General features: G+C 34.9%; 1 protein-coding gene across 3 annotated transcripts in view; it reads right to left on the reverse strand.

The window, feature by feature from the left end:
* The window catches only part of LOC142337637 (EF-hand calcium-binding domain-containing protein 5-like), a 112,182-nt gene that overhangs the window by 38,438 nt on the left and 46,904 nt on the right, over positions 1 to 26,840 (reverse strand). For 2 of the 3 annotated variants that reach the window (XM_075387016.1, XM_075387017.1), the window contains exons 11-13: positions 22,966 to 23,169; positions 13,810 to 13,848; positions 888 to 1,084 (exon numbers count right to left, since the gene is read on the reverse strand). In XM_075387016.1, the coding sequence (XP_075243131.1) occupies positions 888 to 1,084; positions 13,810 to 13,848; positions 22,966 to 23,169 (440 nt within the window). The remainder of the gene's footprint in view (positions 1 to 887; positions 1,085 to 13,809; positions 13,849 to 22,965; positions 23,170 to 26,840) is intronic. The other variant, XM_075387018.1, reaches the window with a different exon arrangement.

The following is a 26,840-nucleotide window of genomic DNA, read 5'->3' on the forward strand; positions in this document are numbered from 1 at the left end:
AAGCGGCAAAATGAGGTAAAGCGAAACATTTTTTATTCGACGAAGTAAAAAAAGGAGCGCTATAATAGCCGGCTGAGAAGATGAGGGCGGCTATTAACAAAAAACAGGCAAGAAAAATTTAAATTTCGTCTAAAAATCAGCAAAACTTATCAAAAATCTCCAAATTAGTATTAAACTAAAATTAACTTCTTGAAACCTTCAATTCCTATCAAACCAAGTCTAAAACTTATACAGTATCATAATCAAACCTCATAACCATCAAAAGTTGCAAAAAACTGATTTTAAAAGCCGCACGTGAACATTTCGCTCGCTGAGAAAAAAAGTTTTCACACATCAATTTCTCGCTCTCTCAAAAACAGCGATATGAACAAAAACCACTCTCTTTTCGCTCCGCTCTTAACTTTTGTTCAGCCCCAAAATCACTCCAAATTTTTTCACGCGTTTCATTTCCCGCTTCAAAAATCACTCCAATAAAATTGATTTAAAAAAAGGACTTCTCCAATACTCCTCTTCGAGTCTGAATTGTAAAAAAATCAAGAGCACCGCAATATAGCTACGCTCAGCTTACAGCTTCGCAGCAATAAAAAAGAGGTGTAGAAACAACTTCCTACTAAAACCACGATAAAATATTTCACCCGAGAACTTTTCGGTGCCCAGCAAGTGGTCTCAGCTTGTCTTATTTTCCTCATTAGTTTTCTTCCTTCTACAATCACAATAAAATATTTCACCCAAGAAATTTTCGGTGCCCAGCAAGTGCTCTCAGCTTGCTTTATTTTCCTCGTCATTTTTGTTGTTCAACAAGCGTCCGGACTTCAAAATTCACTTTTTGCAAGCTCATGTGAGTTTCCATAATCAATATGGGCATTTTGCCCAGCAATTGGTCTCACCTTGGTTAGTCGGTAGAGCTTGTCTTGGTCAGCTTCCAAGTAGTACGAGCGGATATAGGAGATGAAAGAATAAAGTAGTTTATCCTCGCACCTCTCTCCCAGGAAGTTCTCAACTAGCAGGGCAAATTGGTCTCTGTTCAGCATGTTCTCATCGAAAGCCTCCGTCTGCTCCTTTGGAACTACCTCGCGCAGTTTGTCTACAGAAAAAGCAAAGGTACCCAGATTTTAATCAATTTAGTAGTAAAAGCAACAACTGCACAGAAATAGGTACCGCTTCAGATCTAACTACCTCCGTCATAGCAAAAGTTATAACATACGGCTCAAAAAATATAACTTTTAAAACGACTTGATACTATTTTAACTGTGCAATTTTTTCTGTCATCGGCAATATCTGCTTCCCGGGTTACCTTTGTAACTTTCGAAAACTCTTTCAAAATGAATTACAAAAGAAAACGGGTAGCAATGCTGCATTAATTCTCGCATTCCGAAACTTAATTCACATTCAGAAATTAAAATTTGATACACTTAACAATTTAATAATATCAATGGCTCAGTTAAAAAAACATACCCGGCAATTTGCCGGAAATTAGCCGCCGTTGATTCCCATAACAAAGATTGGGATTGAAAGAGAAAAAAACTAGAAAAAATAATTTTTGTAGAAACAATTTCAAAGTGCAAGCTATTTTGATTTCATTTTGGAGCTTAACATGTTCCTGTTTCGTAGTGAGACCACACATGGGCTAGTATAATATCATTAAGCATAAGAGATGGTAACAAAGAACAAAGTTCGAGTAACAGGCATCTAAATTCGGGCTTTATGGGTTTATCCCGTTTCTATTTCTGATTTCGTTTTTTATACTGACTCTGTTCATTTTCAATTGCTTTGCTGAGCAACTGCTATCTAAAAACATCCTTAGCATAATCGGAGAAGAGTGAAACTAGCCTAGAGAAGTCCAAAAGATTTCACGCAAAAATTAGAAAAGGCAGTAAAATGAGGTAAAGCGAAAAACTTTTATCCGACGAAATAAAAAACATAGCAGGAAAAGTCCTGACATACAATTCAAGAAATTTTCATTGACTAAACAAACAACTAGACCTAGAACGGACTGAGCCAATTGTGAAAACCATTGCTAAAAAAAATCAGATCAAAAAATTAAAACATAACCGACTAATATCAAGCGAATTGCTCTCAAGCAACCAAGCGAGCGGTTGGCTTCCTCACTAGCTAGCCACACAGTTTAGTGAGGCTAGCTTTAGCTTGATTCGACTCTTCAGCTTTGAGTTTCCTATCCTTGTTAGTAAATAAATAAAAAATTGGTATTTTAAAAAATTGCAAAATATCGCAAAATTTAGAAGAAAAGCTTCCAGATTTCGCAGTGACAATGTTCAAAACAATTTTTGTCTCTGTAGGTATGTCAAGTAGGTTGGCCAGTAAAGATCGTTAAACTCAGAAAAGTACAAAATTATTGAAAACCGCAAATTTCAACAAAAACTTGCAAAAAATTCAAGATAATAATATCTTCAAAAACATTTCATTGTCTCAAGAGACTATCCAGTATCCCTATCTTAAGCTTTAAGTAGTTTCACTGGCTCATAAAGATCATAAACTTGGAACATGGTAGTAATGTCTCGAAAATTTGAAAAAAATTAAAGTATCGAAAAATTTCTAAAGCTGGAGTCATTAAAAAATTGAGAAACATTCCATTAACTCTACAAACTTTGCGACCGTTTATCATCAAGCCTTGTAGGAGGTCCTTCTGACCCTGGTGCCGGAAAAAAATGATAAAAAAAATCAGAAACATTCAAAAACTTGAAAAAATTGCAAATATTTTAAAAAAAATGCTAATATTAAACTCTTGAAAAACATTTCATTACATCTAGAACCTATGCATTAACCTATTATCAAACCCTAAAGGACTCTAAGTGGCTCCTAAGACTGGAGAAACCTAAAAAACTACCAAAAATTCAAAATTTATAAAAAAAAATTGCAAGTTGCAAAAAAAAACAAAAATTTGTAATAATAGTAGTTGAAAACTAAACCATTGCCCAAACAACAATTCCCAGTAACCTATTATCAAACCCTAACGGCAATTTTTTGTTATGCTGCAAAACCTGAATAAAGACATCAAATGTAAAAAAAAATTTTTAAAAATTGCAAGTTTTGTTTAAAAAATGCTAAAATTCGTGGTGTTTAATCTTGAAACATTCCATTACATTTAGAAACTATACAGTAAGCTATTGTCAAGCCCTTAAGAAGGTTCCTCGGCTCTTGAGGTGAGAGAAACGTAAGAACCGACAAAAATTTTCAAAAATCTTCAAATTACCGAAAAATTGAAAAATTTGTAATACTAAAAAATTTAAAAATATTCCATGACCAATAAAAATTTTTGAGTGACTTATATCTGGCCCCTTGGTCTATAAAAACTTGAATAATGAAAACTAAATGTCAAAAAGATTGAAAAAAATTGCACGTTTTGTCAAAAAAATGTTAAAATTCGTTATGTTAAAATGTTGCAACCATTCCACTACCAATAAAAACTATGCAGTAACCTATTATCAAAACTTAGAGGAGGTTCCTTGACACCTGGGACCGAAGGAACTCAAAAATGACAAAACCTTCAAAAAGCTTGAAAAAAATTGTTGAAATTAGTATAAAATTGCGTGTTTTTCGAACGTAGCCACGGGGGGGGGGGGTGCAGACGGAGAGGAGGGGGTGGCAAACAGTGGGGTGGGGGGCAACAGCGCGGTGAGGAGAGCTGGATCAATAACGACGGGGGGTCAACAGTGGGAGTGTCTTCGTCCTCTCTTCCACCCTTCACACCATAAGTCTCCAAAACAATTGAAAGAGCTGAAAGGATCCAAGTGCACTTAATGCCCGCTGGACGCTACCTGTTTATCCCGTTTTTGATGAGGAAAAGTCAAAAGCGTCAGGAGAAAAATCGGTCAAGCGAAAAATCGCATAAAAAAGACCGACAGGACCAATATAATTGCTACAAATTTGAGAGCAATTAAAAAGAAACAGAAAATAAATGTCAAAATGCCGCATGTGAACAAAAAACACTAGCGATAAATGGAAATTTGGTTCAAACAAAAAATTAGACCTAGAATGAACTATGAATGGATATGGAAAACCATTGAAAAAAATCCTATCCAAAAAATCGAAAAAATAGTAAAAATCAAAGTGAAATTGCCGCATGAGAACAAAAAAACCACTAGCGAGAATGGTTTTCTCATTCTACTTTAAAATTAGTGCAAAAAAACACATCGCAAAACAACTTGCTTTTTCGCTCCACTTTCTGTTTCGGCGTGACCAAAATCACTAATCCAATTTGACTTCAGAAATCATGAAAACGTACGAACAGATCTTAAGAAAAAAGACAGCGCCCCAATACAATTCAAAATCTTTGAATTGTAAAAAAACCACGATGTCCCCAATAATAGCCCTTATCGCTTCGCGGCTATTAATAAAACTATATTGCTATCATTCAAGGGCATCCAAATTCGGGCTTTATGGGTTTATCCCGTTTCTATTTCTGATTTCGTTTTTTATACTGACTCTGTTCATTTTCAATTGCTTTGCTGAGCAACTGCTATCTAAAAACACCCTTAGCATAATCGGAGAAGAGTGAAACTAGCCTAGAGAAGTCAAAAAGATTTCACGCAAAAATTAGAAAAGGCAACAAAATGAGGTAAAGCGAAAAACTTTATCCGACGAAATAAAAAAACATAGCAGGAAAAGTCCTGACGTACAATTCAAGAAATTTTCATTGACTAAACAAACAACTAGACCTAGAACGGACTGAGCCAATTGTGAAAACCATTGCTAAAAAAATCAGATCAAAAAATTAAAACATAACCGACTAACATCAAGCGAATTGCTCTCAAGCAACCAGGCGAGCGGTTGGCTTCCTCACTAGCTAGCCACGGTTTAGTGAGGCTAGCTTTAGCTTGATTCGACTCTTCAGCTTTGAGTTTCCTATCTTTGTTAGTAAAAAAATAAATTGGTATTTTAAAAAATTGCAAAACATCGCAAAATTTAGAAGAAAAGCTTCCAGATTTCGCAGTGACAATGTTCAAAACAATTTTTGTCTCTGTAGGTATGTCAAGTAGGTAGGCCAGTAATGATCGTTAAGCTCAGAAAAGTACAAAATTATTGAAAACAACCGCAAATTTCAACAAAATCTTGCAAAAAATTCAAGATAATAATATCTTCAAAAACATTTCATTGTCTCAAGAGACTATCCAGTATCCCTATTTTAAGCTTTAAGTAGTTTCACTGGCTCATAAAGATCATAAACTTGAAACATGGTAATAATGTCTCGAAAATTTGAAAAAAATTAAAGTATCGAAAAATTTCTAAAGCTGGAGTCATCAAAAAATTGAGAAACATTCTATTAACTCTACAAACTTTGCGACCGTTTATCATCAAGCCTTGTAGGAGGTCCCTCGGACCCTGGTGCCGGAAAAAAATGATTAAAAAAAATCAAAAACATTCAAAAACTTGAAAAAATTGCAAATGTTTTTTAAAAAAATGCTAATATTAAACTCTTGAAAAAAATTTCATTACATCTAGAACCTATGCATTAACCTATTATCAAACCCTAAAGGACGCTAAGTGGCTCTTAAGACTAGACAAACCTAAAAAATTACCAAAAAAATTCAAAGATTATAAAAAAAATTGTTGCAAAGTTGCAAAAAAAAACAAAAATTTGTAATTATAGTAGTTGAAAACAAAACCATTGCCCAAACAACAATTCCCAGTAACCTATTATCAAACCCTAACGGCAATTTTTTGTTATGCTGCAAAACCTGAATAAAGACATCAAATGTCAAAAAAATTTTAAAAAAAAATTGCAAGTTTTGTTTAAAAAATTCTAAAATTCGTGGTGTTAAATCTTGAAACATTCCATTACATTTAGAAACTATACAGTAACCAATTGTCAAGCCCGTAAGAAGGTTCCTCGGCTCTTGAGGCGAGAGAAACGTAAAAACCGACAAAAATTTTCAAAAATTTTCAAATTACCGAAAAATTGCAAAAATTTTTAATACTAGAAAATTTAAAAATATTCCATGACCAATAAAAATTTTTCAGTGACTTATATCTGGCCCCTTGGTCTGTAAAAACTTGAAAAATGAAAACTAAATGTCAAAAAGATTGAAAAAAATTGCACGTTTTGTCAAAAAAATGTTAAAATTCGTGATGTTAAAATGTTGCAACCATTCCACTACCAAGAAAAACTATGCAGGAACCTATTATCAAACCTTAGAGGAGGTTCCTTGACACCTAGGACTGAAGGAACTGAAAAATGACAAAACCTTCAAAAAGCTTGAAAAAAAATGTTGAAATTAGTATAAAATTGCGTGTTTTTCGAACGTAGCCACGGGGGGGGGGGGGTGCACTGGGTGCTGACGGAGAGGAGGGGGTGGCAAACAGTGGGGTGGGGGGCAACAGCGCGGTGAGGGGAGCTGGGGCAATAACGACGGGGGGTCAACAGTGGGGGTGTCTTCATCCTCTCTTCCACCCTTCACACCATAAGTCTCCAAAACAGTTGAAAGAGCTGAAAGGATCCAAGTGCACTTAATGCCCGCTGGACGCTACCTGTTTATCCCGTTTTTGATGAGGAAAAGTCAAAAGCGTCAGACGAAAAATCGGTCAAGCGAAAAATCGCATAAAAAAGACCGACAGGACCAATATAATTGCTACAAACCTCGTTTGAGAGCAACTAAAAAGAAACAGAAAATAAAAGTCAAAATGCCGCATGTGAACAAAAAACACTAGCGAGAAATGGAAATTTGGTTGAAACAAAAAATTAGGCTTAGAATTAACTATGAATGGATATGGAAAACCAGAGAAAAAAATCCTATCAAAATCGAAAAAATAGTAATAATCAAAGTGAAATTGCCGCATGAGAACAAAAAAAACCACTAGCGAGAACCGTTTTCTCATTCTACTTTAAAATTAGAGCAAAAAAAACTCAAATCGCAAAACAACTTGCTTTTTCGCTCCACTTTCTGTTTCGGCGTGACCGAAATCACTAATCCAATTTGACTTCAGAAATCATGAAAACGTACCTTAAGAAAAAAGACAGCGCCCCAATACCATTCAAATTCTTTGAATTGTAAAAAAAACCACGATGTCCCCAATAATAGCCGCTATCGCTTCGCGGCTATTAAAAAAACTATATTGATATCATTCACGGGCATCTAAATTCGGGCTTTATGGGTTTATCCCGTTTCTATTTCTGATTTCGTTTTTTATACTGACTCTGTTCATTTTCAATTGCTTTGCTGAGCAACTGCTATCTAAAAACACCCTTAGCATAATCGGAGAAGAGTGAAACTAGCCTAGAGAAGTCCAGAAGATTTCACGCAAAAATTAGAAAAGGCAGCAAAATGAGGTAAAGCGAAAAACTTTTATCTGACGAAATAAAAAAACATAGGAAAAGTCCTGACGTACAATTCAAGAAATTTTCATTGACTAAACAAACAACTAGACCTAGAACGGACTGAGCCAATTGTGAAAACCATTGCTAAAAAAATCAGATCAAAAAATTAAAACATAACCGACTAACATCAAGCGAATTGCTCTCAAGCAACCAGGCGAGCGGTTGGCTTCCTCACTAGCTAGCCACGGTTTAGTGAGGCTAGCTTTAGCTTGATTCGACCCTTCAGCTTTGAGTTTCCCATCCTTGTTAGTAAACAAAAAAATTGGTATTTTAAAAAATTGTAAAATATCGCAAAATTTAGAAGAAAAGCTTCCAGATTTCGCAGTGACAATGTTCAAAACAATTTTTGTCTCTGTAGGTATGTCAAGTAGGTAGGCCAGTAATGATCGTTAAGCTCAGAAAAGTACAAAATTATTGAAAACAACCGCAAATTTCAACAAAATCTTGCAAAAAATTCAAGATAATAATATCTTCAAAAACATTTCATTGTCTCAAGAGACTATCCAGTATCCCTATTTTAAGCTTTAAGTAGTTTCACTGGCTCATAAAGATCATAAACTTGAAACATGGTAATAATGTCTCGAAAATTTGAAAAAAATTAAAGTATCGAAAAATTTCTAAAGCTGGAGTCATCAAAAAATTGAGAAACATTCTATTAACTCTACAAACTTTGCGACCGTTTATCATCAAGCCTTGTAGGAGGTCCCTCGGACCCTGGTGCCGGAAAAAAATGATTAAAAAAATCAAAAACATTCAAAAACTTGAAAAAATTGCAAATGTTTTTTAAAAAAATGCTAATATTAAACTCTTGAAAAACATTTCATTACATCTAGAACCTATGCATTAACCTATTATCAAACCCTAAAGGACGCTAAGTGGCTCTTAAGACTGGAGAAACCTAAAAAATTACCAAAAAAATTCAAAGATAAAAAAAATTGTTGCAAAAAAAGTTGCAAAAAAAAAAAACAAAAATTTGTAATTATAGTAGTTGAAAACAAAACCATTGCCCAAACAACAATTCCCAGTAACCTATTATCAAACCCTAACGGCAATTTTTTGTTATGCTGCAAAACCTGAATAAAGACATCAAATGTTAAAAAAATTTTAAAAAAAATTGCAAGTTTTGTTTAAAAAATGCTAAAATTCGTGGTGTTAAATCTTGAAACATTCCATTACATTTAGAAACTATACAGTAACCAATTGTCAAGCCCTTAAGAAGGTTCCTCGGCTCTTGAGGCGAGAGAAACGTAAAAACCGACAAAAATTTTCAAAAATTTTCAAATTACCGAAAAATTGCAAAAATTTTTAATACTAGAAAATTTAAAAATATTCCATGACCAATAAAAATTTTTCAGTGACTTATATCTGGCCCCTTGGTCTGTAAAAACTTGAATAATGAAAACTAAATGTCAAAAAGATTGAAAAAAATTGCACGTTTTGTCAAAAAAATGTTAAAATTCGTGATGTTAAAATGTTGCAACCATTCCACTACCAAGAAAAACTATGCCGTAACCTATTATCAAACCTTAGAGGAGGTTCCTTGACACCTAGGACTGAAGGAACTCAAAAAATGACAAAACCTTCAAAAAGCTTGAAAAAAATTGTTGAAATTAGTATAAAATTGCGTGTTTTTCGAACGTAGCCACGGGGGGGGGGGGTGCACTGGGTGCTGACGGAGAGGAGGGGGTGGCAAACAGTGGGGTGGGGGGCAACAGCGCGGTGAGGGGAGCTGGGGCAATAACGACGGGGGGTCAACAGTGGGGGTGTCTTCATCCTCTCTTCCACCCTTCACACCATAAGTCTCCAAAACAGTTGAAAGAGCTGAAAGGATCCAAGTGCACTTAATGCCCGCTGGACGCTACCTGTTTATCCCGTTTTTGATGAGGAAAAGTCAAAAGCGTCAGACGAAAAATCGGTCAAGCGAAAAATCGCATAAAAAAGACCGACAGGACCAATATAATTGCTACAAACCTCGTTTGAGAGCAACTAAAAAGAAACAGAAAATAAAAGTCAAAATGCCGCATGTGAACAAAAAACACTAGCGAGAAATGGAAATTTGGTTCAAACAAAAAATTAGGCTTAGAATTAACTATGAATGGATATGGAAAACCAGAGAAAAAAATCCTATCAAAATCGAAAAAATAGTAATAATCAAAGTGAAATTGCCGCATGAGAACAAAAAAAACCACTAGCGAGAACCGTTTTCTCATTCTACTTTAAAATTAGAGCAAAAAAAACTCAAATCGCAAAACAACTTGCTTTTTCGCTCCACTTTCTGTTTCGGCGTGACCGAAATCACTAATCCAATTTGATTTCAGAAATCATGAAAACGTACCTTAAGAAAAAAGACAGCGCCCCAATACCATTCAAATTCTTTGAATTGTAAAAAAAACCACGATGTCCCCAATAATAGCCGCTATCGCTTCGCGGCTATTAAAAAAACTATATTGATATCATTCACGGGCATCTAAATTCGGGCTTTATGAGTTTATCCCGTTTCTATTTCTGATTTCGTTTTTTATACTGACTCTGTTCATTTTCAATTGCTTTGCTGAGCAACTGCTATCTAAAAACACCCTTAGCATAATCGGAGAAGAGTGAAACTAGCCTAGAGAAGTCCAGAAGATTTCACGCAAAAATTAGAAAAGGCAGCAAAATGAGGTAAAGCGAAAAACTTTTATCCGACGAAATAAAAAAACATAGGAAAAGTCCTGACGTACAATTCAAGAAATTTTCATTGACTAAACAAACAACTAGACCTAGAACGGACTGAGCCAATTGTGAAAACCATTGCTTAAAAAATCAGATCAAAAAATTAAAACATAACCGACTAACATCAAGCGAATTGCTCTCAAGCAACCAGGCGAGCGGTTGGCTTCCTCACTAGCTAGCCACGGTTTAGTGAGGCTAGCTTTAGCTTGATTCGACCCTTCAGCTTTGAGTTTCCCATCCTTGTTAGTAAATAAAAAATTGGTATTTTAAAAAATTGCAAAATATCGCAAAATTTAGAAGAAAAGCTTCCAGATTTCGCAGTGACAATGTTCAAAACAATTGTTGTCTCTGTAGGTATGTCAAGTAGGTTGGCCAGTAATGATCGTTAAACTCAGAAAAAAACAAAATTATTGAAAACAACCGCAAATTTCAACAAAATCTTGCAAAAAATTCAAGATGATAATATCTTCAAAAACATTTCATTGTCTCAAGAGACTATCCAGTATCCCTATTTTAAGCTTTAAGTAGTTTCACTGGCTCAAAGATCATAAACTTGGAACATGGTAATAAAAAATTGAGAAACATTCCATTAACTCAACAAACTTTGCGACCGTTTATCACCAAGCCTTGTAGGAGGTCCCTCGGACCCTGGTGCCGGAAAAAAATTATAAAAATCAAAAACATTCAAAAACTTGAAAAAATTGAAAACTATTTTTTAAAAATTGCTAACATTAAACTCTTGAAAAACATTTCATTACATCTAGAACCTATGCATTAACCTATTATCAAACCCTAAAGGACGCTAAGTGGCTCTTAAGACTGGAGAAACCTAAAAAATTACCAAAAAATTCAACTTATCAAAAAATTGCAAGTTGCAAAAAAAACAAAAAATTGTAATAATAGTAGTTGAAAACTAAACCATTGCCCAAACAACAATTCCCAGTAACCTATTATCAAACCCTAACGGCAATTTTTTTTTATGCTGCAAAACCTGAATAAAAACATCAAATAATAAAAAAATTTTAAAAAAATTGCAAGTTTTGTTTAAAAAATGCTAAAATTCGTGGTGTTAAATCTTGAAACATTCCATTACATTTAGAAACTATACAGTAACCTATTGTCAAGCCCTTAAGAAGGTTCCTCGGCTCTTGAGGCGAGAGAAACGTAAAAACCGACAAAAATTTTAAAATCTTCAAATTACCGAAAAATTGCAAAAATTTGTAATACTAGAAAATTTAAAAATATTCCATGACCAATAAAAATTTTTCAGTGACTTATATCTGGCCCCTTGGTCTGTAAAAACTTGAATAATGAAAACTAAATGTCAAAAAGATTGAAAAAAATTGCACGTTTTGTCAAAAAAATGTTAAAATTCGTGATGTTAAAATGTTGCAACCATTCCACTACCAAGAAAAACTATGCCGTAACCTATTATCAAACCTTAGAGGAGGTTCCTTGACACCTAGGACTGAAGGAACTCAAAAAATGACAAAACCTTCAAAAAGCTTGAAAAAAATTGTTGAAATTAGTATAAAATTGCGTGTTTTTCGGTTGTTCGAACGTAGCCACGGGGGGGGGGGGGGGGTGGGGGGGTGCACTGGGTGCTGACGGAGAGGAGGGGGGGGGGCAACAGGGCGGTGAGGGGAGCTGGGGCAATAACGACGGGGGCTCAACAGTGGGGGTGTCTTCATCCTCTCTTCCACCCTTCACACCATAAGTCTCCAAAACAGTTGAAAGAGCTGAAAGGATCCAAGTGCACTTAATGCCCGCTGGACGCTACCTGTTTATCCCGTTTTTGATGAGGAAAAGTCAAAAGCGTCAGACGAAAAATCGGTCAAGCGAAAAATCGCATAAAAAAGACCGACAGGACCAATATAATTGCTACAAACCTCGTTTGAGAGCAATTAAAAAGAAACAGAAAATAAATGTCAAAATGCCGCATGTGAACAAAAAACACTAGCGAGAAATGGAAATTTGGTTCAAACAAAAAATTAGGCCCAGAATGAACTATGAATGGATATGGAAAACCATAGAAAAAAATCCTATCAAAATCGAAAAAATAGTAAAAATCAAAGTGAAATTGCCGCATGAGAACAAAAAAAACCACTAGCGAGAACCTGTTTCTCATTCTACTTTAAAATTAGAGCAAAAAGACTCAAATCGCAAAACAACTTGCTTTTTCGCTCCACTTTCTGTTTCGGCGTGACCAAAATCACTAATCCAATTTGACTTCAGAAATCATGAAAACGTACGAACATATCTTAAAAATATAGCCGGAAGAATTCCGGAGACGACTTGAAGAGCAAATCCACTTAAACACCATCCAAGTACTCATCAGACAAAACGTGCCTCCACTGAAATATGATTATCTTGAAACCAAAACCATAAAAACAAAAGTATCTGTTAAAATATTTAAAATCTGACCAAATTTTGTCATAAATTGAGATCCCGAAAAAAATTACTTCATCGAAACAACTAGTATCTACAAAATCACTTATGAGAATTTTTCAAAAATACTTGAAGCCAAATCGTGAAAAAAAAGGCTCTTAAAAACAACTTGGACTAAAAAAACTGGAAAGAGTTAAAAATTTTTAAGATTTTTATTTTTTCAAAAGCACATAAATCCAAAAAAATCCTATCAGCCAATAGGGCATCCAGATACTGGCAAAATAATCGTGAAGTCATAATAGGCTTAAGAGACTTGTTTAAAGAGAAAAAACGAAAAACTGAAAAAAAATAAGAAAAATAGTTTCAATTTTTGCCATTTTTGTCATATTTCTCAACAAAAAATGCTTCATATCCACAAAACTGCGAACACTTGCAATCTAAAATTGCTAACTAATTAATGTCTTTTCAGTACCCATTTGAGGCAGTAAAACAGAACAATCGTCAAAAAATTGCAGTAAGATCCTTTCAGCCAATAGGGTATCCAGATGCTCGCAAAATAATCGGCAAGTCATAATAGGCTTAAGAGACTTAAGTCGTAATAGGCTTCAGTACCCATTTGAGGCAGTAGGGGAGATCAAAAACCAATAGTGAGAAATGTAAATTTGATTCTGACAAAAAACTAGGCCTAGAATGAACCTTGAATGGATTGGGAAAACCATTTAAGAAAAAATGCGAATCAAAAAATTGAAAACACTTTAAAAACCAAAGTGAAATTGCCGCATGTGACAAAAAAACCACTAGCGAGAAGGCGAATTTTTGTTCAAACAATGTTTTCTCACTCTACTTTAAAATTAGAGCAAAAAAATTTCACGCCCCAAAACCACTCGCTTTTTCGCTCCATTTCCTGTTTCGGCGTGACCAAAATCACTACTCCAATTTGACTTAAAAAACATGAAAATGTGTGAACAGATCTTAAAACAGACAGCGCCCCAATACAATTCAAATTCGTTGAATTATAAAAAAGGACTTCTCCAATACTCCTCTCCGAGTCGTACAAAAAGACAGCCCCCAATACAATTCAAATTCTTTGAATTGTAAAAAATAGGAGCGCTATAATAGCCGGCTGAAAAGCTGACGCGGCTATTAATAAAGAAAATTTTCAATAAGTTCGGTGTACATATGCTATTCATGAAAATGTGCGCCATCTAAATTGAACGCGCAGTGAAAGGAACCAATTTAAGTAAACAATATAACAGCGTTTCTATTGAATCTAACATGCAATGAAACTAAAAACATCTTCTCAGATCAAAGACAGTTGACATATAAGTTAAATGTACAGTGAGAGAGTTCAAATGAAAGAACATTTAGAAACTTACGGTAGTAGTAAATGAGATGATTGTCATCTCTAACGGCGCCTTAAAATAGACAGATTATTTATTTCACAAACAGTTCTACTGATTTACTATATTTGATATTTAATTGTTCCGACCCGACTTGTGTCGGGTAAGAACTATATACTCAAATAGGTTTATTTTTTGTTCAGTCAATTTTGGCCGATCGAAATATTCATCGTAGAGGAATGTGAGAGGTATCATTAAAAACCTCGTCCAGCGTAGAATTTGAAACTAAATGAGATTTTAAAAGATTTTTCCTTTTTCGAGGAGTTGTCGAGGCTTGAACTTAGGTGTGAATACGAGATATTTGGCATGATTTTGTTCACTTTTAGCGTATTTTTTGTTCAAATTAAGATTTTTTTTCAAAATAAGATCAAAATAAGATTTTTCACTGCAAAATGAAAAGAGTTTAATGTTCCTTATAGACGAAAGGCAAAAAAAGGCTAGTGGTCTTATAGGGAAATTTACTATTAAAAAAAATCGAAATCCATTGGAGAGCTGGTTTTGAAAAAAGTTATTAATTTTTTCTGTTTTTTTTTCATGTAACTTAGAGTCTAGTCACTTTTCATATGAAAGTTCAGTTAAAAACAATTCTCATTTAAGGTCAAATGAGGCCCAATACACAATTAATTCGCTTTCAAAGAATATGTTTTTTATGGCTTCGAGTTTTCATAAATTTTAATGAAATTTTGATTCTGTTTTTGTGATTGAAAAAAATTGTAGTCCTATGCAATAAACTCGTTGACTAAAAGTGCAATAGACTTCCTAATGAGCATTAAGTGAGCCTATCTAGTGCTTTGAGTGGACAGCCAATGGCTGTTAAAACCTTATAAATAGTTCTTCGAAAAAATTTTTTTCGACATCAACCGATCTAACTTATTTCTGTGAGCTTGTAGGTCAGTCCCATTAATTTCAGGAGCCCTATTCTTTCTACCGAAACCAGAATTAATCTGCTTAGTGGTTTTATGTTCTAACTATTGGTTTTACGAATTCGATAAAACGAGAGTTCATTTTTTATTTTAATATATTTTTACAAAATTTTGGTTCCTTTTGAAATATTCTAACATTATCATTCACTGAAAGTTCCCACTGGCGCTGAGATGACGTTCAATTGATCATAGATAGAGGCTTCCGAGAAACTCTCATTGTTGTGATGGCTTCGAGGCTTTCTTCTTGCACTTTTCTACTGAATTACTGTTTTCTGCCTTTGGTTTTTTTTCATTATCTTATTGTGATGACTTAAGAATAAGAGATATCATTGTCTTGCCATCCAAGCATAATTTAGCGTATCAATTGATTTCTTATGGATAAATTTATTGCTGCATTGATTGATAATTATACAAAATCCATTGCTTATTTTGGATATACAGCAAACTTTTGTTTAAAAATTGATCTATTTGGCAACCATTTGAACAATTAAGTGTGGTTAAGAGGCGAAGCAAAATCAGGGCTGATGTAGATCTCACCCTGGATCCTTACATTTAAAAAAATTCTAGATATTATAGGGGCCCGGCCTTTTTCTTTTAATAAATTCAGACTTCCTATCAGAAAATTCAGACCTTTTTCCGTCAAAAACGGGAAAAAATGAGGTTTTTTATTAGCCCATTTTCTTTATATCTGCTCGAAGTAAAAACCTGTAATCCCTGGACAAACTGTTCGTAAGCTTAAAAAGAGCTAGTTGTAATCCCGCTGGCTTAAGAGTCTTCTGTAATTATAATTTTGCCAGTTTTTCGCAATATTAAACTCCATATTAATACAAAGTGCATTGGTTATTTTTTGTAAACAGAAAAATTTCGTTTAAAAATTGATATAGTTCAAAATCATTTGAACAATTAAGTTTAGTTAAGAGGCGAATCAATATCAGGGCTGATCTAGATCTCACCATGGATCCTTACATTAAAAAATTTCCAAATTTCATAGGGAAAAATTTCGTTTAAAAATTGATCTAGTTCAAAATCATTTGAACAATTAAGTTTAGTTAAGAGGCGAATCAATATCAGGGCTGATCTAGATCTCACCATGGATCCTTACATTGACAAATTTCCAAAATTTATAGGGGCGCGGCCTTTTTAAAATGTTTCCGCGTTTAAAGTTTCCTATGCTAATTACTGAAAACAATTTCAAATCAGGGCTCAATTGTTGACACAGTTAACAAAATGATTTTTATGGCTTTGAAAAATATTTTCTGGTCTTCTTCTTCTGTTTTGCTTTCATTTGTTATACTTTTTTTAGTCCAATGACTTAACCTCCCCAATCAATTGGCCTCTTTATGAGGTGAAAGTGAACCTAGAAAACGCTTTAAGTTGTTATCTAAGGTCTATTATGACTTTTAAGATTTTTGTTTTAAATGTCGATGAATTTTTGATCTTATCCAATATTTTATATTACATATCAATTTCTGGAGTAGTCTCAGTGAAGACAGGCCAAAGCCCAATTCCTGGAAGTTATCAATTAATGTCTGTAACGGTTTTCTCTTTAAATAGCGGTTTCTTGGTTTCGATAGTAGGAATTTGCGGTTTTATTTTGCGCATAATTGCACATTTTCTTGGTTCATTTTGTTTCTTTGTCCAATTTTCACATAATTGAAACGTCCAATTGAAAGAATGCATAGTTGGAAACAATTAAAAGTTTTATCCTTGTGTTCTTTTCTTTTTGTTGTTGTACATATACCTGAAAATAATAGGTTTCAATTGATTTCCTAAGACGTTTAATTGAACCTTTTTGAAGATTTCAATTTGAGCTCACTGTTTGAATGACTTTCAAATTATTTTTAACGAAAAAAAATGAAAGATGTCTTCAACTGTCTCCTTTATGCTCTCATTTTCGTCAACGTGTTTCTCAACCTCTTTAGTAAAAATTGTCAACTACTTAACTAACTAGACCCAAATATCAATTTCTTTTATGGTAATTTGTTTTGACTGATGGCTTCGACCATTTAATATCATGAATTTTCGATACTCTACAATTTTTGGGTTTCTTTTTGTTGTTCTTTTTACGCAGTCCGTTTTTAAGGCAGACCAATTTCTGTTCAGATGGTAAGCAAATGATGATTTGCAGTTCTTGTAGACAACATCATATAATTATCGTGCCTTCAACACTGTGGTTTCCATTTGTTAGACGTTTGCGTTTCTCTCTGTATTTGTTGATATTTTGTAGCCTTGTGACCTATGCTCCATAAGACAGCCGCGTTCGATTGGCTTTCAGAAGTGTAGCAAATATTACGTCTGTTAGGACTTTTTAAAATACTCGTTTTCAAAGACCTGTTTGGATTTTTGAGCATCGCCATTTTTTATATCAATTTTGGTCGATCTATAAATGAGTCTCTGTAAAGACAGTTCCAAACCCGTTTCCAGTGAGCTATTAATCAATCTTTAAAACGGTTTTGGTTTCAACCATTTGTGTCTCGGCTTTGTTACCACGACATTTCACAAATTGTTTGTTTTTTACCTATATTTGTACATTTTAAAGGATTTTGCTTTTCTTTTTAAATTAACAGTAATGGTAGGTCCCAATGGTTTTGCAAAAATTTCTTAATTGGACAGTTTCTTTAAGACAAACTTACGGTATTAAAGGCTTCACTGCCTTTTTCGCGCAGGTTTTATCAAACTTTCCCTTTTGCCGGTATTTGAGCTTCTTTTTGTAGTCGTATGGCATACACTGGATTATGAAAGGTCTCAATTGCTTCCTAGGGAGATATAAATTAACATCTACGTGATTTCAGTTAATATCTATTGATTTTAATCACTTTGAAATTAATGGTTTTCAAAAAGAAAAGTTTTGAACTCCGCCCCTTTTTGCTCTCTTTTGTCTACCGGTAACCCAGTCGCATTGAGGACAGGTCCCATCGAAATTTTGTCGTAATTAATGTTTCTCATTTGATTTTTATGGCTGTCTTTTCTAGTAGTCCTATTAACAACAAATTTCATCGCCCATCTAACTTGGCATTATTTATTCCATTTGTGGTTTGTTGAACATTTGTATGTTTTTTAACATTTTCTATCTCTCCTCCTTTGGTAACCAAATAAGGCAAGAATGGATGAGCGGGTTCGAAACATTATGTGCGAACGCTTATTACCGAGCATTCTCGTTTTGCATTCCAGTTTCTTATGCATAAAACTAGAATACGCAGACGCATATTCCGAAAAACAATTCAAGAAGTGTTTGTTTTTGTTCAACCAAGATTTTAATCAAATCAAATGACATTGTAATCACATCGGTACTTCGATTTCAATTTTTCATCCGTCGTCAAAAAACCGAAGATGCGGACTTCAAGCGTTTTCCTGGGCACAGGTTTTAATAACTTGCCCTTTTTGATACAGTAGAAGTAATTGCAGTTCCTTCCTTTTTTACCACCATTCCTGCACTGAAGGTGGGTAGAACGATCCATCCTTTCATTATCGTCAACTTCAGCCCTATCCTGGCACTTATCGTATGATTAATTCTTACTTATCAAAGGCAGAGGTGAGATGACGGCGCAATATAACAATTTGCTTACTGTCATTTAGAAAAAACAGAAACTCATACAACGTTTGTGGGATCTATTCTGTTCTCCCTCCCCCCCCCCCAGTGTTTTTTATGACCCCCAGTTACAAATTAAATGTTATATAGCACGTTACTATGTAAGAAAATAACAGCGCCCGGGGGTCATAAAAAAATTTATGCTCACTAAGCTGGGGGTGGGGGGGGGGGGGGCAGAATAGATCCCGTTTGTGGTAGACAGGCTTCAGGCACTGATTTCCCATCCTCGCAACTTCTGCGAATGCTGACAAAAATATTCTTTTGTTTTTTGAGTGTTTTCTTTTTTTTCTCAGGTGCATCAGCCAAAATCAACCGTGCTTCAAGTTAAGCTGACGAGGTCAGTAGTATTCTTCTCGATTTATCTCCTCGTGTTCAATTTATCAAGTCTTTTAACGCTCCTTTCACCTATTAAACCTACTGAAGAAGATAGTCCCATCAGTTAAATGTATTGCAACTGATTGTCTATTTTAGGAACACTACTAAGCGGAGTGTCGTCAACCCAACTATCAACCCAACTAACGTCGCACGAATTGCTCTCGAATGTGGGGTGGAGCCAATTTAATTTAGAGGGGGTGGGGTGGTGTAGCTTAGAAATTTCCTATGAGTGCCAAGTTTCCGACACCAGAGGGGTTCAAACCCGCAACTTACATGGTGACTGTCGGACCCTTTAACACTAAACTATACTGCCATGTCTACTTTTTTCTCACAAACACCTTTATGTTAGCAGCAGACTGCATTTTGGAATGAGAGCAAATTAGATCACGCCGAAATCAAGAAATTAAACGTGAAGTCAAGAAATTAAACGTGAAGAAGTCACTCGAAAGTGAAATCGTTACAATTGTAAAAAGTCCCATTTATTTTCTTACTTTCAAGTAAGTCTGAACTAATGCCTCCTTATAAGTTGTGACACGAAAAGATGACTACGCCGTGGATTAAGCAAATTAAACCAAACCGACTAACGTCTGGCGAATTCCTCTCTAACGACCGGCGAGCGGTTGGATTCGTCAGTAGCTAGCCACGGGCGGGGGGCAATAGTGGAGTGCGGGGGGGGGGGGGGGTGGTTCTTCAACCTCTAAGAACCGACCTTCGCACCATAAGTATAAGTCTCCAAAACAGTTTCTGTGAATCGCATACTTGGAGACTAGTGAACTGAAAGGCTTTAAGAGCACCTAATGCCCGCTGGGCGCTACCTGTTTATCCCATTTTTGAGGACAAGTCAAATGGATTAGACGAAAAACTGGTCAAGCGAAAAATAGCATAAAAGACTGACAGGACTAATAACATAGCCAGCAGATTGCCAGAAAATAGCTGCGATAGACGCCTGTGGCCCACCATGAAATGAAACAGCTAAAGAAATAAGATTGACAGATCGACCACCAATTTTTTAATAGACCACTAGACTTTTTGGGTTAGATGGAACTTTTTCAAAATTAATATTCCATATTAAAACTCAAGGCCCTATTACTCAGGAAAGAGAGCAAATAAGTTTGGCACTACTTAGATGAACACTATTGACCTTTAATTAGTAAATGTTCATAAAAATTAAAGTTCCAAAAGTAAGTTCAGGAGTCATTTTTTTAGTGAGGTAAGTCAGGTAATTGACCTAAAAGCAGAAATGTCGTCACAAACACAAATTTTAACTGCAAAGCATAAGAAGTCATTAAAGTCATTGAAAAAGTCAATTCCAAGAAGTCAGCGTTAGGCAAAACAAAAATCTGTTTGGCGAAGTAAAAAAAAAACAGCAGGACAAGTCCTGACGTTCAATTCAAAGAATTTTCATCGACTAAACGAAAACTAGACCTAGAACGGACTGAGTGAATTGGAAAACCATTTCTAAAAAAAGTCAGATAAAACAAAAGTTTTTCAAAAAACAAAACCAATGTAAAAATGTCGCATGTGAAGAAAACCATTAGCGAGAAATGGAAATTTGGTTCAAACAAAACTGTCAGAATGAACTAAGAATGGATTGGGAAAACCAATTAGAAAATCCGATCCAAAAAAAACATAGCCGGAAGAATTCCGGAAACGACTCAAAGTGGAAATCCACTTAAATGCCATCCAACTACTCATTAGACAAAACGTGCATCCAATAATTTACGATTATCTTGAAATAAAACCATAAAACAGAAAAGTAAAAACAAATCAAATCTATTAAAAAATGATACAAAATCTAATCAAATTCTGTCAAAAATTGATACCCAAGAAAATATCTCTGCCAAAATTACTTCATCAATACAACTAGCAACTACTAAAACCACATGAGATTTATTAGAAATGCTTGAAGCCAAATCATGAAAAATAAGCTCTTACAAACAACTTTGACTAAAAAACTGGAAAAAGTTAATATTTTTTAATATTACAAAAGCACACAAATCTAAACAAAAATTCTTTTCAGCCAATAAGGTACCCAGATTCTTGCAAAAAAAATAGGCAAGTCATAATAGGTTAAGATACTTGTCTAAAGAAGAAAAAAACAGAAAAATTGCAAAAAAAGAAAAATAGTTCAAATTTTCGACATTTTTCGTCAAATTTCTTAACAAAAAATGCTTCATATCCACAAAACTGTAACCACGTGTTAACTAAAAATTGCTCAAGTAAAAGGGGTATCTTCGATACCCGTGAGGCAGAAAAACAAAACTAGTAAAAAAATCGTAAAATCCCACAAATCAGCAAAACAATTGAAAAACATCCGAATTAGCATAAAAATCATATAAATTTTCAGAAACCTTCAAACCACTACCAAACCCAGCCAAAAATTAAAAGCAAATAATAACCAAACCTCTTAACCAAAAAAAATGAGAAAAAAACTGCTTAAAATGCTGCACGTGAACCAAAAAATTCGCTCGCTTACAGAATTTTTTTTCACACCTCAATTTCTCGCTCTCTAGAAAACAGCGATATAAACAAAAAACCACTCTCTTTTCGCTCCACTCTTCATTTTGTTCAGCGACAAAATCACGTGTTTTTTCACGTGTTTCATTTACCGCTTCAAAACTCACTCCAATAAGTTTGATTTAAAAAAAGGACTTCTCCAATACTCCTCTTCGAGTCGTAAAAAAACATACCGGGCACATTGCAGGAAAATAGCCACCGTTGATTCCCATAACTCTATTGGGATTGAAAAAAAAAGAAAATATCAAGAAAAATGTTTAAGTGCGATTTATTTTGATGTCATTTCGTAATTGAGGAAACTCCTGTCTCTCAGTGAGAGGCTACTACGTCTATTATCAATACCAACCATACCCGGCAGATTGCCAGAAAATAGCCGCCGTTGATTCCAATAAGCATGATTGGGATTGAAAGAATAGAAGATATTGAAACAAAAAAGATTTTTGTACAAAAACATTTTTTAAGTCCGATTTATTTTGATGGCATTTCGTAGTTGAACATAACGTACTTCTGTTTCTTAGAGAGAGGCTACAGGGGCTACTATCAATGCCAATAAGCATTAGAGATGGTAACTAAGACTTATAGGAACGACGTTCAAATAGCGGGCATCCAAAATTGGGCTTTATGGGTTTATCCCGTTTCTACTTCTGACTTCAATTTTTTATACATACTCTGTTCATTTTGAATTGCTTTGCTGAGCTACTGATGTTCAAATTCACTTTTAGCAGAATGAGAGAAGAGAGAAACTAGCCTAGAGAAGTCAAAAGGATTTCACGCAAAATGCTGAAAAAGCGGCAAAATGGTAAAGCAAAAAAAAGTTTGAAGAATTAAAAAAAATACGAGCGCAATAATAGCCGGCTGAGAAGATGAGGGAGGCTATTAATAAGCAATATAGATAGTAACTAAAACTTATGAGAACAAAGTTCAAGTACCGGGCATCTAAAAATGGGCTTTATGGGTTTATCCCGATTCTAATTCTGACTTTGGTTTTTTATACTGACTCTCTTCATTTTGAATTGCTTTGCTGAGCAGCTGCTGTTTAAAAATACTTTGAGCAGAATGACAGAAGAGTTAAACTAGCCTAGAGAAGTCAAAGATTTCACGCAAAATGTCGAAAAATCGGCAAAATGGGTAAAGCGAGAAAAAGTTTGACGAAGTAGAAAAAAATTGGCGCGCTATAATAGCCGGCTGAGAAGATGAGGGCGGCTATTAAACAGTAAAAACTCAAAGTGAAATTGCCGCATGCGAACAAAAACCACTACCGAGAAAGCGAACTTTTGTTCAAACAACGTTTTCTCACTCTACTTAATAATTCGAGCGAAAAAAATTTCACACCGATTTAACCACTCGATTTTTAGCTCCACTTCCTGTTTCGGCGTAACCAAAATCACTACTCCAATTTGACTTCAAAAACCATGAAAATGTGTGAACAGATCTTAAGACAGCGCCCAAATACAATTCAAATTCTTTGAATTGTAAAAAATTAGGAGCGCGATAATAGCCGCCCGGAATTGCTGACGCGGCTATTAATAACTGCTACAAACTTCGTTTGAGAGAAATTAAAAATCTCCCTTCCCGCACTGTCAAGAGAAACTGCGATGTCAAAACAGATTCTTTTCATGTAACTGAAAGGACTTACCAAAGGCACTGAAAGTTCATACAATTTCTTAGGGGCAATTTTATAATATTCTGTGCCTTTTCGCTATATTTTTCTCGATAATTTTACTGCACCTGTTTTCTCTCGTTCTTGTTCAGCTTGCCTGATCTCCTCCACAATGTTCCTCTGATCCTTCACAGATGCAGTCTCGTCAGCCTCATCGCCCTCTTGCTCTTCTTCAAATATGGCTTGTCCGTCTATGTTCACTGCTTCTCCACCATCCTCGGCAGTTTCTGTCACAGGCGCCGCATTCGTAGTTGGATCTACGTGAGGCTCCTCTGAAACATTGCAGGCGCTAACAAAACACTGCTTGCTTCCAATTGTTATCAAATAGTCAATTTATGGAATGAAGTTGTTGATATACAAGTTAGACTCAATCAATTCACACAAAAGGAAAACATAACCTGCAGATTGCCGGAAAATAGCCGCCGTTGATTACCATATACACGATTGGGATCAAAAGAATAGAAAATAAGGGAAAAAAATGATTTTTGTATCAAAACATTTTTAAAGAGCAAACTATTTTGATGTCATTTCATAATTGAACATACTCCTTTTTCTTAGTGAGATGATAAATAGGCTAGTATCAACACAGCAACAATAAGGATTAGAGATGACAACTTAGACTTGTAAGAACAAAACTCAAGTAACGGGCATTTAAAATTGGGCTTTATGGGTTTGTCCCTTTTCTATTTCTGATTTGCGTTTTTTTTATAGTGACTCTCATTTTGAATTGCTTTGCTGAGAACCTACTGTTTAGAAGCAATTTGAGCAGAATGAGAGAAGAGTGCAACTTTCCTAGAGAAGTCAAAAAGATTTCACGTAAAATGTCGAAAAATCGGCAAAATGAGTTAAAGCAAAACAAATTTTTGTTCGACGAAAAACACAGCAGGACAAGTCCTGAAATACAATTCAAAGAACTGAATAAAGAACTTAGAACTAGTTTATCTGACCAGCAGATCAATTGAACAGTGCCAGCGAAAACAGTCTCATAAGTTGAGAAACTGAAATAATCAAAAACAAAACAAAATAAAACAAGCAAAATATAATCATTGCTAAAAATCCTGAAGCTTCTACCCTGAAGACAAAATTTGATCCATTTAAATATACCCATCAACCCATGCATAAGTCTTGAAACGCTTTATTGGCCACTTAAGATTGAAAAACTCGATAAACTTGACGAATACTTTTAAGCATAACCGACTAACGTCGGGCGAATTGCTCTCAAACGACCGGCGAGCGGTTGGCTTCGTCAGCAGCTAGCCACAGTTTAGTGACCTCTGGGTGCTACCTCTTTATCCAGTTTGTGAAGACGAAAGTCAAATGGGTCAGAAGAAAAATCGCAAAAAAGAGACAAACAGGAAAAATATATTTGCTACAAATTGCTTTTGAGAGCAATTAACAATGACTCCATAAAAAGCGCTCGTTAGATCATTTATGATTGAAGAAACATTATTACCAAAACTCATTGTTAATAAGGATCAGAGATGATTACATTACGCCACAAAACAGCAGGTGAAGTGCGGCAACAAAAAGGGAGGGAGAGAGATAGAGTGTGTGAGAGAGAGAGATAAAAAAGTGAACGAGAAAGAAAGGGAACCCTAACCGACAGAGAGAAAAAGAGACAGGAATATTTTCAATGACTGGATTCGGCTCTGCAACTTCTAGTTTTCTAACCTTGTTAAAAGAAATCATATAGAAAAAAAACTGAAAAAAGGCAAAATCCAAAAAAATGTTTTCAACTTCGCAGTAAAAAAAGTTCAAAACCATTTTTTGACTCCAAAGTTCTGTGGAATAACCCATTTCTGAGACTTGAAAAGTTTCGTTGGCCAGTAATAATCAACGAAAAAGACAAATATTGATAAATTTTGGAAAAAAGTGCAACTCTAACAAAATCTGGCTAAAACTTAAGATATTAATATCTTAAGAACCATTTCATTGTCTCAAGAGACTATCCAGTATCCCTGTTTCAAGCCTGAAGTAGTGAAATAGTTTCACAGGCTCAAAGATCCATACACTTGAAACAATAATTTTCCAAAAATTTGGAAAGCTTAAATTTTATCCAAAAATTACTAAAACTGGAGTCATAAAAAATGTTGATAACTACCCCATTAAATCTGGAAACTATGCAGCAGCATATTATCAAACCTTGGGGGAGGTCCCAGGTCCTCTGGCGCCGGAAAAAAATTCAAAAAAGTTAAAAAAAAATTGCAAATTTTTTTTACAAAAATTGCTGAAATTTGGGATATTAAAATCTTAAAGAACATTCGGTTACATCTAAAAACTGTGCAGTAAAATATTATTAAACCCTACAGGAAGTTCCGCAGCTCTTGAGGATAGAGAAACCTAACAAACGATGAAAAACTTAAAAATTGAAAGTTTTAAAAAAAAATTGCTAAAACTTGTGATACTAAAAAGTTGAAAATTATTCTATGACCAACAAAATTTTCAAGTAACTTATTATCAAACCCTAACGGTGTTTTTCTGACCCTTGAGGTTCAAATAACCTGAATAATGAGTATGTCAAAAATTGAAAAAATGGCAAAATTGTCAAAAATTTGTTAAAATTCGTGATGTTAAAATCTTGCAAGACATTCCATTTAACCTAGAAAATATACCGTGACCTGTTTTGAAACCCTACAGGGAGTTTCTTGGTTCTTGAGGCGGAAATACCTAAAAAACGACAAATTTTCAAAATTGAAAAAAGCAAGATTTATCAAAAAATTGCTAAAATTTATGACAAAAAAAGTTGAAAAACTTCCATGGCCAATAGAAATTTGTCAGTAACTTATTATCAAACCGTTAGAATTTTTTCTGGCCCCGGGGGAATTTTTTCTGGCCCCCATTTCTTAAATTCTTGACGTTAAAATGATGGAACCATTCTACTACTACTGCTACTACTACTACTAGAAAATATGCAGTAACCAACTATTTAAACCTAGAGGAGGTTCCTTGACACCTAGGGCTGATCAAAAATTTTCAAAAAGCTTGAAAAAACTTGCAAAATAATATAAATTTGTGTTTTTAGCAAGCGGTTGTTCGTCAGTAGCAAGGCACGGAGGTAGGGGACAACGGGGGCTGATGGGGAGAGGGCGTGTTGGGGTGGGGCAACACTGGGGTGGGGGGCAACAGCGCGGTCTCCAAAACACTTTGAGCTGAAACAGAAACGAAAGGCTCTAAGAGCACTTAATGCCCGCTGGGCGCTACCTGTTATCCCGTTTTTGAGGACGAAGAGTCAAAAGCGTCAGACGAAAAATCGGTTAAGCGAAAAATCGCATAAAAAACCGACAGGACCAATATAATTGCTACAAACTTCGTTTGAGAGCAATTAAACAAACCGGCAGATTGCCGGAAAATAGCCGCCGTTGATTCCCATAAATCTGTTGTGATTGAAAGAAAAGAATAACAAAAATTGATTTTTGTATAAAAACATTTATAAGTGCAATTTATTTTGATGTCATTTCGTAATTGAACATACTCCTGTCTCTCAGTGAGAGGCTACAGGGTCTAGTATCAAAACCAATAAATATTATAGATAGTAACTAAAACTTATGAGAACAATGTTCAAGTACCGGGCATCTAAAAATGGGCTTTATGGATTTATCCCGTTTCTATTTCTCGACTTCAATTTTTTATACTTACTCTTCATTTTGAATTGGTTTGCTGAGCAACTGATGTGCAAAATCACTTTTAGCAGAATGACAGAAGAGAGAAACTAGCCTAGAGAGGTCAAAAAGATTTTACGCAAAATGTCGAAAAAGCGGCAAAATGGGTAGAGCGAAAGTTCGACGAAGTAAAAAAAAATTAGGAGCGCTATAATAGCCGGCTGAGAAGATGAGGGCGGCTATTAATAAAAAATAAAATTGCAAAAATTATTGAAAAATTCTAAATTTTGCGAAATTAATATGTTCAACCCCATTTTTTGTCTCGAGTCTGTCCAGAAATTCTC

The sequence above is a fragment of the Convolutriloba macropyga genome, chromosome 4, assembly GCF_964194025.1.
Source record: "Convolutriloba macropyga chromosome 4, txConMacr16.3, whole genome shotgun sequence".
NCBI lineage: Eukaryota > Metazoa > Xenacoelomorpha > Acoela > Convolutidae > Convolutriloba > Convolutriloba macropyga.